At 34.6% G+C, this 12373-nt stretch overlaps 2 protein-coding genes, 1 long non-coding RNA gene and 1 other non-coding gene across 4 annotated transcripts; 2 read left to right on the forward strand and 2 right to left on the reverse strand.

The window, feature by feature from the left end:
* Nucleotides 1–108: 108 nt before the first annotated feature.
* TRNAG-UCC (transfer RNA glycine (anticodon UCC)) lies at nucleotides 109–180 on the reverse strand. Its single transcript has one exon. It is a non-coding gene; the product is annotated as a tRNA-Gly (tRNA).
* Nucleotides 181–372: 192 nt separating this feature from the next.
* LOC105138383 (xyloglucan galactosyltransferase KATAMARI1 homolog) lies at nucleotides 373–4165 on the reverse strand. The gene is made up of 3 exons (XM_011044438.1): nucleotides 4139–4165; nucleotides 827–2841; nucleotides 373–496 (listed from the first exon to the last, which is right to left on the reverse strand). The coding sequence occupies exons 1-3, from the start codon at nucleotides 4163–4165 to the stop codon at nucleotides 373–375; spliced, it is 2166 nt and encodes a 721-aa protein (XP_011042740.1).
* Nucleotides 4166–5374: 1209 nt separating this feature from the next.
* LOC105138357 (60S acidic ribosomal protein P3-like) lies at nucleotides 5375–6419 on the forward strand. The gene is made up of 2 exons (XM_011044416.1): nucleotides 5375–5653; nucleotides 6056–6419. The coding sequence occupies exons 1-2, from the start codon at nucleotides 5453–5455 to the stop codon at nucleotides 6224–6226; spliced, it is 372 nt and encodes a 123-aa protein (XP_011042718.1). The 5' UTR covers nucleotides 5375–5452; the 3' UTR covers nucleotides 6227–6419.
* Nucleotides 6420–8053: 1634 nt separating this feature from the next.
* Nucleotides 8054–11921, forward strand: LOC105138358 (uncharacterized). The gene is made up of 3 exons (XR_844752.1): nucleotides 8054–10649; nucleotides 11096–11424; nucleotides 11565–11921. It is a non-coding gene; the product is annotated as an uncharacterized LOC105138358 (long non-coding RNA).
* Nucleotides 11922–12373: the final 452 nt, after the last annotated feature.

The following is a 12373-nucleotide window of genomic DNA, read 5'->3' on the forward strand; positions in this document are numbered from 1 at the left end:
CAGACACGAATTAAAAGCAACTCTAAAATTGTAATTTTCTCATAAATTAAATTTATGAGTAATGCTTTTTGTATTTTTATAAAAGAGAAAATAAAAATATAAAATCTTTGCGTCTGCCGGGAGTCGAACCCGGGTCTATTGCTTGGAAGGCAATTATCCTAACCGTTGGACTACAGACGCTGGGTTTATTTAAATCTTCGATTCCTAATAATTATTCAATATATCACAGCAGTAAACTTTTTTTATAGTATGAGTTCCACTGCGCTGTTCATAATCATATACAAGAATAAGATTGTGAGAAAAATAAAGTTTTTTAATTAGAGGTCTTTTTTCCTCTTGCATAAGGGCTGTGACAAACTTCATATTTATCAGCTAGACCTTGGACTTCCCATCTCTGCACAGAGCAAAGTTCTTGTCTTCAATGGCCTCCTGTTGCAATGCTTTTGCAAAGCCCGGGAGGCCAAGCTTACTGGCTAAATAAGCTTCACAACCCAAACTACCAAGTCAAACTGAACTCATATCAGAAGCATGGATGCAGCACAATCATATTTAGAACTCATCTGCCACATCTTTTTTGTTTCTTCTGTTCTTGTAACATGTGCTTGATTATGAGAGACCTTCAATGTTGATCCAAGATCTTTCAAAGAAAAAAAAAAGGGGGCAATGTTGTATGATAAGAATCTAATCGAAACAGTTGATGTTTCTAACTTATTTTTGTTAAAATCATTCCAATATACACTTTGAATTCGGAATAACCAAAACTTATTTATATATATAAAAAGATTGTACATTCTATCTCTTCTCTAAGATTTAAAAATCCTAATACATTATCATCTTTGACCTATCGAAGAAATGATCCCATTCATGTTTCCCTTCTGTCCCAAATAAATTTTTCTTCCAAGTATACTCTTCTATATCTTCAGAAAAATTCTTTCCAGCTTTAATATCCATCTTAATCTTCTCAACTCTTTCAAGAACCCCATCAATTGTGAGATCAAATGCATCTTTAAGGGTCTCCAATCCATAACTTGGATCAGCATACACCATGCCTGGAATCAGCTTTATAACCTCTTCTCTCATAGCCCATACTCTTTGTATAGGAATCCGAGATAACGTCCTCTCAATGCTGACTTTCTCGTCTTTTATCTTGTTTGCCGGTATGAACACGGAGTATTTAGTATAATCCCTCGGGAAATGCCATAAATACTGGGCATAAGATGAACCTGGATGGAAGAAAACTGGAATGCACCCAGCCAAGATTGAATCAAAAGTTGATCGCCTAGTATAGGAATCCCCTGGAGGCTGCAAGCAGAACGTAGAGCTTTGAAACATTTTCATCAAATTAACTGGTTCATAGCAATTGCTTGAACCGGTAATACATTCTAGCAATAGGCATTTTTCCCTTGCGGCCTGGCACTGTTCAATAATGTCACTACGGATAGAATCTGGGAGGTCAGGTCTCGGCCCACCTGCGAAAGAAAACAAGAACTGCCTTTTCAGTCTTCTCATCCTGTTTTGCCATTGAAACACTTCGTTGTCACTTGAAGGATGAAAGTATGTTGGATAGGGTACTGCAAAGTCATTGTTGTTCCACGGACTTGATTCAATAGTTAACACTGTCATGTTTCTAGATTCAGGCAAAATCATAAGCTGGTTGCCCCAGTCATTGTTGTTGTTCGTTAATCTCCTGAAATCCCAAGTGATCCTTCCAGCAACCATGAAGTGGTCACTACCCCACAATCTTTTCCACTCGGGGCTTTCTCTTAGCCACCTCACAAGATGACGAGAATAATAATCTTTCATCTTCTTGTCAGCATTCCACAGATAACGAGCAACGTCAAGCCCAGAATAGTAAGGGACAAAGATTGCTGAAGCCAATGAAGAGTCATTGGTTAAGCACTTGTATTGCTTCATTTTATGGTGGAAAATGATTTCTAGCATGAACTGGTTTGTATCATACCAGCCAGTGTTTGAGAGCGTCCTTTCCAAATTCTTTAGCTGGGGACCAAAGCCAAAGTTTGACAGGTAGGGGCACATATTAGACCATTCGTTAAGTGATTGACAATGCCTGACCAAATCACCATTGAATCGGCTTGGAAGGTTATGGATATAAATGTATCGGCCTACACATGATTCAGGATGTGAATCCGAATTGGTTTGCCTCCTTATTTGATCTTCCTTGTTAGGCTGTTCGATGACCTCCTCGATTACCTTCTCTTCTCTACGAAGTGAATGATCCACCTGTTTCTTGACCCGTTTCTCCCTTGCCGGTTTCTTGACCCGTCTCCTCCTAGCCTCTCTAGGAAGTGAATGATCAAACGGTTTTTTGACCTGGTTCTCCCTTGCTGTACTCCTTGCATTACCAGATTCTTCTCTGTTTCCTTCACCAAAGACTTTGTTGATCGATCGAGCTTCATTTTCTGTAAGATGTATTTGATTTTCCGGTTTTGATTCTTTCCCAGCATTAGATACTTCACGAAGATACTTGTCCCAATCACCACCGGTAAAAAAATTGTCGACAGGATTACCTGTTGCTTTCGTATCCATATCCATAATAGAGTCTGGTGCAACATGCCCTGTTTCTTCATTGGAATTCCAATTCACACCACCAAAACTCGATTCATTGGTATCAACAAAATTATCATAATGGTGTTTCAACAAGAAATCATCCTTCTTATCAAGTTTTGAGCCCGAATTAAAGAAGAAGTAAAGCAATAAGAACCATAAAAGAAACACGACCGTAAAATACCAGAATTTGCTGCAACCCTTTTTAATTATCGGCACCTTCTTCATCAATCCCTCTTGATCATGCATGTATCTATTCTTCTCGATAAGCACTTGCTGTAAGAAATGGGATAGAAGAGAGAATCAGCTGGGATTTGGTGTTTAAGGATATGAAAGAAAAAAAGAAATGCACGTAGGAATTGATTAATTTCTAGGGAAGGGATTTCCCTTCAGAAAGAAAATATTATAGAGAAAACCAATGATAAGGAAACAAGAGAGAAGCTCTATAATTGTGGTGGCGTTGAAGCATTCAAGGATTTTGATCCATAGAATGTTCAGAGAATAATTAACCAGTTTTAAGTGTCTAGTCTGTCCTTAATTGTAACTTACTTGATCAAACAAAAATATATCAACGATAATAATAGTTAATTAATAAACAAAGATCATTAAATTCATGCTGATATTTACAATCCAACAGTTCAGAGCGAGCGAGGGTATTTTTTTTGAACGGGCAGCGGGTTTTCTTTTCTTTTTAATTTCTTCTGAATTGGTGCTTCTAATTAAATCATCAACAAGCACATAAAAAACAAATATATATATATATAGATAGATAGATAACTAAACTAAATATTCCCTTTTATTAATAATAATACTAAAAAGTTGTTTGAAAATATTGATAGTGGTTGTCCTGGTTCAAAGTATTTTTTGTGTGAATATATATTAAAATAATATATTATTTTATTTTTTTAAAAGTATTCTTGACTTTAGCATATTTAAATAATTTGAAAATATTAAAAAAATATTTATTTTTTATAAATAAAATTTAAATTTTAAAAAAATATAATTTCAATTGCGTTTCCAAACACTTTATAAGTTTTTTTTATGTAACTTGTGTTATATATTTTTTTTTTATTTTTGATAATAGTACATTCAAACAATCTAAAAATATTTATACAATATTAATTTTAAACAAAGAAATTTTTTAATTTTTTTTAAAACATGATTTTAATGATGTTTTGGGATACTCTATAAATCTTTTTAGGTAATTTGGTGGCCTTGGAAGGCCACTTGGGCTAGGTGATTGCATTTTCAGATTTTTAAGGGGAAAAAAAAAGATTGATGTTAGGCAGCAATCCACCATATGCTGAGAACTTTCCAAGTTCTCCATCATTCCTCAAATCCAACAACAGATACCTTACTACTATTTTGTTCTTCATGTTATCCCTTGATGCATTTTGAACAAGCTCTAAAACCTAATTAACCCACATAAAATATAAAAAAGCTAACACAGAGAGTTAGGAACATACCCTCATATCTCTCGGTCAGACAAGACAAACAACACAAACTTATACTTGAGAACTTCAGCAGAAAGCTTATTGTTTGTAGCTTGATCAAATAAAATCATGTTGTTCACCTTCTTCTGTGCTTCACCTCCTTCCATTTCTGCATATCAAACCCTTACATCTCATTAAAAATAGCATACAATCATATAGAATCCTTAAAAACGAATAAACATGTTCAGACCATTAGCCTTTTTTGTATCCCATCTCGTTTAGAAATGCAATGAAAATCATGTTTTATAATTTTTTAAAATTTTTTTGTTTAGTTTTAATATTTTTTAATATTTTAGATTATTTTGATGTACTGGTACAAAAAAATAATTTTTAAAAATAAAAAATACTTTAAAAAACAATAATTATTACATTCTCAAACATACACACTATATTAGAAGGATATAAAAGATACTTTGAAGTCAAATGAATTACTCTATGCACTACAACTCAATGCATTATATTTAAAAATATAGTTATGGTTGATTTTTAAAGTGTTTTTCATGTTGAAATATATCAAAATAATTTTTTTATTTTTTAAAAAATTATTTTAAGATTAATGCATCAAAACGATTTAAGATATATAAAAAATGTAATTTTTAATATAAAAAATTAAATTTTTTAAAAATATAAATACAACCATATTTTTAAATACTTACTTAAATGGCTGCATAAATTCCTCACAAAACTTAATCGAATGTCAAGCAACTAATTCAAAGAACAAAAAGGATAAAACTATGATAATAATTCATAAATATTATAACCACAAAACACATCATCACCACTAAACACTAGTTGATTTAATAATAGACAACAGTTTATGACAATCTATTTTAAAAGCTGCCCTAAGATCAACATATAATTTCACAACAATTAAATGCTAAGGTCTGTTGCCTCAGTAGCCCTCATGTCATCATTTAGGAAAAAGTAAGCTAAAAATGAAATCAGGCAATCTATTACGAGAATAATTTTATAAAAAAAATAAAAAAATAAAAAAAATAATTTTTTAATTAATCTATTGTGTGAAATTAAAAATAATAAAAAAATTAAAACATTCTAATTAAACGGTTAAACTTATGATTTAAATTATAAAATTAAGATAATTCTGTAAAAAAATTTACAAAACTTAATCTTTAATAAAACTAATATTGAAAGATGGTGTAATTAAAAATAAAACAATTTAAAAATAAATCTAAAAGAAGGGAGAAATAATGAGGAGGGCAGCATAGAAATTAAAAAAGATGTTTAAGGACAAACCAGCCTTTTCGAAAAAAATTACAAACCCTAGGTTTCCATCAGATAAATACCACACTCGAAGGACTGGCGAGCCGTCTCTCTTTCACTCTGTTAGATTCGTAGCAAATTCAGGGTTTAAGGAGAATCAATTCGAAATCAAAATGGGAGTTTTCACATTCGTTTGCAGGTGCTCTGGTAACGAGTGGAGTGCCAAGCAGATCGCCGAAGGCGATATTGAGGCCTCCGCTTCCTCCACCTTCGAGCTGCAAAGGAAACTTGTCCAATCTGCTCTCTCCGCTGATTCCTCTGGCGGCGTCCAGTCCTCATTCTCTTACGTCACGCCTTCATCCGCCGTTTTCCAGGTCCTCACATTTTCTCTCTTTATCGTTTTGTTTATTTTCTTGCTTTAAAGTACAATTATTTGATTTAGTATCTCATCATGAAGTATATCTTTTGTCCGTTTTGTTAATAAACCTTTTGCTGTTTGTTCAAACAGTTAAGGGTTTTGAAGCATCATCTCATAACCATAAATGCATGTATGTGTGTTGGCTTGCACTGCAGTGAGAAACTTATTCATCTGATCTTTTTCAAGTTATTTTTATTTAATTGAACAATTGTTTCTAATTTGGAATATAATTTAGTTATCTAAATTAGAATTTGTAGGCAAGAATAGTTGTCATATGAGAGTGCAAAATATATGTGGATTTGGCATTCGATGTTAGTTTTAGTTGTCTAATGAGGTGGGTAAATTTTGTTTGGTGCAGGTGATCATTGGTGGTGGCTGCGGTGGAGCCTTCTTTGGCGGTGGTAGTGGAGGTGCAGCAGCAGCTCCAGCAGGAGGTGCAGCAGCTGCAGCTGAGGCACCTGCTGCTGAGGAGAAGAAGGAAGAGGAGCCAGAGAGTGATGATGATATGGGATTCTCTCTTTTTGATTAAGGCGATTGCTTAGTTGATGTGTCGTCGTTGATCTGTCTTGTTTCATTCTGTATGGTTTTGACTCATGTTGCAAAATTTTACTAGCCCTGGTGAATTGGATTTAGATCAGATTAAGTGTTTTTGGATCAGAGGTGGGTATATTGAATGAGTTTATATTTAGCATTTTATCATGTTTTAAGCTTCTGGTTGGTTATTGGAGTGTCTCTTGTTATGTGTCCGCTTGGCTGGCTCTTGTGATGCATGCGAATCGGTTCCTGCCTCTGGTTTGATAGTTGATTTAACTAGAGTGTGGTTTTCTTTATTAAAGTTTTGGGATTAGCATGACTTCGTTTGCAAGTGTTGTTCAATGCAATTGTGAGATTCGACTTGGCTCCAACCTCCGATCTTAATAACATTTAATACAATTAGGGATATCCTTACTCCTAAGATTTGTGTTTTGAAAGGTTCTAGCATGCTGAATGAAAGATTATCAATAGTATTTCCAATGTTTCACACCCCTTCAGGAGGATAGCCACAGATGCTTCCGATGTTAGTATGTTGCAGCTTTTTCTCGTTTTTTTCCGTTTCAACCACAAACCCTCAATGGTAACAGGGTGCATGTTAAAGCAAGCTCCAGAGCAACAAATTTGCTTAGGCCTTGACATTACTTCTGGATTCATCATTGTTGCCGGTAATATAGTTGGAAGGATCGTGGAAGATCCTTGCAACTTGCATGAAGACTCCCTATATCAATGGCGCTTGTATTACTTCTTGAGAATTATTTGAGGCAGCTCTCAGACCGTTTAAACTGAAATAAAAATCAAATTATCAAAAAAAAAAAAAAAAACACATCCAACGTGGAAGTAGATATTGTTTGGTCTTGGTCTTGGGTTTAGATTTGGACATCATCGGAATGGACCAAGATTGTTTGTCTGGGATGCAAGCTCAGCTGTTTAGGGATTTTCTTTCGCGCTAAAAAAAAAAAAAGGGCACTTGGTTTTAATCGCCCGTCTCTCCGATTCTGGACCAATTTTCATGCTTCGTAGCTCTTAATAGATGACTTCGCAGAGTTATTAGCTTGTTGAATCGGCTAGAGCTATTAGCTTCACCTGAATTTTTTTATGATGATTCAGAGGTTTGGAAATATATTTTTTCTTTTTATATTATCGATATTCAGGTGTCCCTCCTCTTCTTTTTCTTCTTCTTTCTTTTAATTTAATTCTTAAAATGCGAAAGCTTCTTGCTTTGCCTGATGATGAAATCCCTAGATCACTCCTCGATATCGATATGTATGTTGCATATTACATTTCCTGTAACCATAACATATGGACCCTCTCTCTCTCTCTCTCTCATGTATGCACCTCCTATATGAATTTAAGCTTTGGAATAGAGCTGATCTTTTACCATTTAGAAAATAACTCTTCCATTGCTTTCATTAATGTTTTGGAATTGAACAAGAGGTCTCAACTTTGATAATTTTGCTGCTTGGCAAAATCAGTCTTTTGTTAAATGGAATAACCTAGATTTCTGTAGTGAAATTAACTGGACTGAAAGACCATGGACGAGGTAGCTAGAATAGTGCTTCAGGGGAGAGCCAAACACGAGTCAGGATTCAGGACCACTGACTTATCCAACAAGATTTTAATTAAGCATTTCTTGATATTACTTCTTCCCTTGCATATTCAATAAGACTTTATTTTGTTGCTGTGGTTTATCCTTTTAATATGCCTGAGTGGGGCGTTAGCTTTTTCTACCTCAAGCATTTGTTGTTTTAAAACCTTGAATTTCTGATACTATTTACATTATTTTTTGGTTAATCATGCATTTACATACCATGGCCATGTCCGCATCTGCAAAATTTAGTTCCAGAGTTTTTGACCCTTGGATTCAAATATTTACTGTGATTATTTTGGACTTTTTCAGGCTGCGGATCAGGACTTTGTGGGGAGGCATTAACTGAAAATGGTCATCGATGCAAGATTTATTGTTATTACGATGGAATATGCAATCAAACTTGCAAGCTTATTTTCCATGGGATTCAATTTATATTTATCAATGGAATGATTATCTTTTGTTGCAGGGCATACCACTTCGACACCTGGAGTTATTGATGGTGCCATCAGTATTTCAGCTGTTCAGGTTTTACTCTCTAGTATGCTTTTGACATGTATGCATGTACTATGCAAGTGTTTTTTTTTAGAACTTGTCCATAAAATTCATTTGCAATTCAGTATTCTTGGCGAACCTCATCTAATTCTTACTATGCTTCCCGTAGTCATCTTCTGACATTCCACCTATACGAAGTTATTTCAGTTAGGCATAGGCTTGTCTTTTGCTCATCCTGTTTAACTTGCATTTTCCTTGTGTTTTTTAATTAACACATCACTTAATAAAAGAAATAAAAGGTTGACATTCATGAATTAGTCATAGCCTTCCCTTGAAAAAGAGGAAATTGTGGAGCAAGTTACAGTTTTTCAAGGCAAAACGTTTGATACATTGCTAAATTTAGTTTTTAGTTGGAACTTGGAAGGTCATGACTAGTCTCTCTCCTTACCCTACCTGTTTATTACTTCAACTAAGGACTAGGAGCCAAAGCATGCTTATGCTTTACCCCTTCCTTTCTTACTGAGATTTTTATAGAGAAAGTAAATTAATGTTGCAAGGCGGACCATTCTAGATGGCAGGAATTTTTAATCGGACAGACAATTAGCAGTAAATCTTAAGTGGTTGGATGAGTGGGAAAAATGAGATTTTGGGGAGGATGTTTTAGAGAAGTTATGATATTAAAATTACGGGTCTATGGTTTCCCTGTGAAAGTCACTAACTGAATTTGATTTGTTTCTTTAATTTTTATTTCCATAATACATAAACTTGAACCTCTATTCTAATAGAACTGTCAATGTTTACAGAATTGCACTCTGGAGCTGGTAAGCTGGTCTGGTGATGCTTCTCCTAGCCTCTTATATTTCCATATCTTTTTGCATTTCCTTTGTATGGGTTGTTTGTCTATGGAGTGCCTTTTGCTAACCTTATTCTTTTGACTTTCAATTTGGCTCCTAGTGGTTATGCAAAGCCGATAAGTCCTTGCATGAGCCAAAACTAAGACTGAAGCAAGTTCCTTCTCTTCTCTTTTCTGTTTTTGGTTCATGTAGTCTGTCAACTATCAAATCTTGTTTGGGGTCAACTTTGGGCTTGGTTTCTTCTGTATATTTTTAGAGACAAAACTGGGGTTCATTAATGAAAAGAAATAAAGTTTAATACATCTATTACAGACAACTCAAAAATAAGGCCAGAAACTTGTTCTCGAAAAGGACAATCTCTCGGTTCCCTGATGTGTTGTGAGCTAGATAATGAGCTAAATTTCTAGATTGTTAAGGAATGAAGCTGAAACTTGAGTCCTGGAAGTTTGAGCCAATGCCTCTGATATCTGCAATGGTGAGTCCAATATAAGTTGCCTGGGGTCTGCTTCTGCTGTTTACTACCATGCTGACAGTCTGAATGTCACTTTTAATATCTAATTCAAGCAAACCTGCATCCCTGACCAGCAGAAATCAAAATAAAATTGCTCGAGCTTAAAAAAATTCCACTGATGCTTGACCGCTTAGTGTTTTGATGCATCCCTAATGTTCATTCCCTCTTCATCACAGACACCACCACCCAAACCAACTGAGCTTCCATCAAACATTGCAGCCTCAGTATTGAGTTTATATAGAGGAGCTTGCAAAGGGATCCACGCTCAAGCTTACAAGAAATTCAATTCGACTATACTCACAAATTTAAACAAATTTTGTTGCATTCGATTAGATTTCAATCAACAGTAGCTAATGATCAACATTACCCATTTGATTTAGTATCTTTGAATCACTGACGCCTATTTTTTCCCCATTGTTAAATCGAATGATGTTTTTATCGCAGGGCATTCTTTGGATCATTATATAGATTTAGTATCTTTGAATCACTGACGCCTATTTTTTCCCCATTGTTAAATCGAATGATGTTTTTATCGCAGGGCATTCTTTGGATCATTATATAGATTTAGTATCTTTGAATCACTGACGCCTATTTTTTCCCCATTGTTAAATCGAATGATGTTTTTATCGCAGGGCATTCTTTGGATCATTATATAGATTTAGTATCTTTGAATCACTGACGCCTATTTTTTCCCCATTGTTAAATCGAATGATGTTTTTATCGCAGGGCATTCTTTGGATCATTATATAGATTTAGTATCTTTGAATCACTGACGCCTATTTTTTCCCCATTGCTAAATCGAATGATGTTTTTATCGCAGGGCTTTCTTTTGATCATTATATAGATGTTTGGCAAGAGGAGCGAGAGCAGTGTTTCAAGTGTATCCTGAAAACATAGCCCAGCGTGAATTAATTTTGAGACCTGCAATGCATGCTGGATTTGCTGGTGGTGTGGTTATTGATTACCCACACAGGTATGCTAGCCTCTATTTAAAACTCTCATGATGGGCTTTTCATGACTGATAAGGAGAAGCTTAGAAATATTGTTTTTCATATATTAGGTTTTCGCTTGGCTTTGATCGTTCCAGCCCTTTCCAATCCTGTAGCCTGAATGTTCGGGTTGGGATTAAAAGCATATATCCATAGAAGGTTGCAACTTTTTCAAGAATATGAACCTTGAAAGCATGATGTGCTAGATGCTAATTGTCTGCTAATCTTCATTTCATCATGCACGGGCATTCACCTCTCTATCAATTTGCTTTACATTCTGATATGTCATTTTCTTGGGCTGCTTTGTCTTGTATTTTTTGTTTTGTTCAGGCGTCAACTGGGATTGTTTGTAAGCATAGTATCCTTTTCTTTTTAATATGGGGGTTTTCATTCACTAATTATTATATATGCATTTACCGTGGGAATGCAGGTATGCATTCCAGACAAGAACAGACCTAAGAAAAAACGGAAAATAACCAGGAAAGGGTAGTACAGAGAATGGATATTTAAAAAGAAAGAGCAACTGAGAAGAAAAGGAAACGTTGTGCCTCCTGACACCAGATACACTGGTCGAAAACGAAAGGATCGATTTTGATCCTTACATTACATGTGAAGCCATCCTATAGGAAAACTATAAATATAAATCATCATGTATGCTGACCTTCATGCATTTCCTTGCTCGTTCCTGCTGCTGCTCGGTGAATCCATGCTGAAGATCAATCACATCGTGTAGATAGCCAGCATAGAATACTTGATCAGGCAAGTGTGAAATCAGAGGGCGGAAAATGATTTTTCTAGCCAACGCATGAATCTAGTGTCCATCTATTTCTTATAATATATCTATCTATTAGTTACAAACAGCTTGAGCATACTTAACATACGGTTTCTTCTTTTCCTAGATGACCAAGGCAGAGAAACGAACCCCCCCGCCGTGTTTTGTTACTTTACGCCAAGATGAAAAACAAACAAACACAAACTGTAGAAGTACGCAAGCCATACACTGCAAATGTTGTTGATCACACAAATGGGGACACAGTTTGGTTCGTGAACCTTACTGCGTCGATGAAAAGGCCGAATGGAGAACTTTTGGCAATGATGATGAGACTGATGAACATGATCCCAACCGCGGTGTTTCTCTCTCAAACCCTCTTTTAACTCATACCACACTAACAGCTACAATCTCCAAGCCTGCCAAAGGGTATTGATGCTGCTACTACTGTTGTCGCATTTTCCAAGAACTGGTTCGAAACCATTCAATCAATAGCTAGTAATTGAATGTATCTCTGAAAATAGTGTTCTAAAATGTTTTTTTTTATGTTTGTTAATATATTAAAATAATATTTTTTGTTTTTAAAATTTATTTTTTACATTAGTATATAAAATTTTTTTAAAAAAATTTTAATTTAAAGCAATTTTTTTTTCAAAACATAACAAAACAACAATTCAATTATATCACTAAGTCTCGAGCAATTGATTATTTTAAGGGTAAGACACAAAGCTCTATTTGAAGCAATTTTTTTTAAAAAAATACACTACTTAAGTTATAGACTGAATTGGATCAAATAAGATAAGTGTAATTTAATTAGATAAAAAAATAAATGAATTAAATTTAAAAAAAAGAAGCTTATTAGGATAACTTGAAGATTTCTTTTTTAAGAAACAAGTGATATATCTCAATTCATAACTTATTAAATACAAAAATAAACTT

The sequence above is a fragment of the Populus euphratica genome, unplaced genomic scaffold (genome assembly GCF_000495115.2).
Source record: "Populus euphratica unplaced genomic scaffold, PopEup_1.0 scaffold88.1, whole genome shotgun sequence".
NCBI classification, from domain to species: domain Eukaryota; kingdom Viridiplantae; phylum Streptophyta; class Magnoliopsida; order Malpighiales; family Salicaceae; genus Populus; species Populus euphratica.

Bases quoted from the DNA above. Each gene is read 5' to 3' on its own strand.
- LOC105138383 (XM_011044438.1), bottom strand. From the start codon at position 4,165: ATGGAAGGAGGTGAAGCACAGAAGAAG. The intron at 2,842-4,138 runs GTGAACAACATG...CATTTCTTACAG, and splicing joins GAGGTGAAGCACAGAAGAAG to CAAGTGCTTATCGAGAAGAA. The intron at 497-826 runs GTATTAGGATTT...TTGACTTGGTAG, and splicing joins GATAGGTCAAAGATGATAAT to TTTGGGTTGTGAAGCTTATT.
- LOC105138357 (XM_011044416.1), top strand. From the start codon at position 5,453: ATGGGAGTTTTCACATTCGTTTGCAGGTGCTCTGGTAACGAGTGGAGT. The intron at 5,654-6,055 runs GTCCTCACATTT...TGTTTGGTGCAG, and splicing joins CTTCATCCGCCGTTTTCCAG to GTGATCATTGGTGGTGGCTG.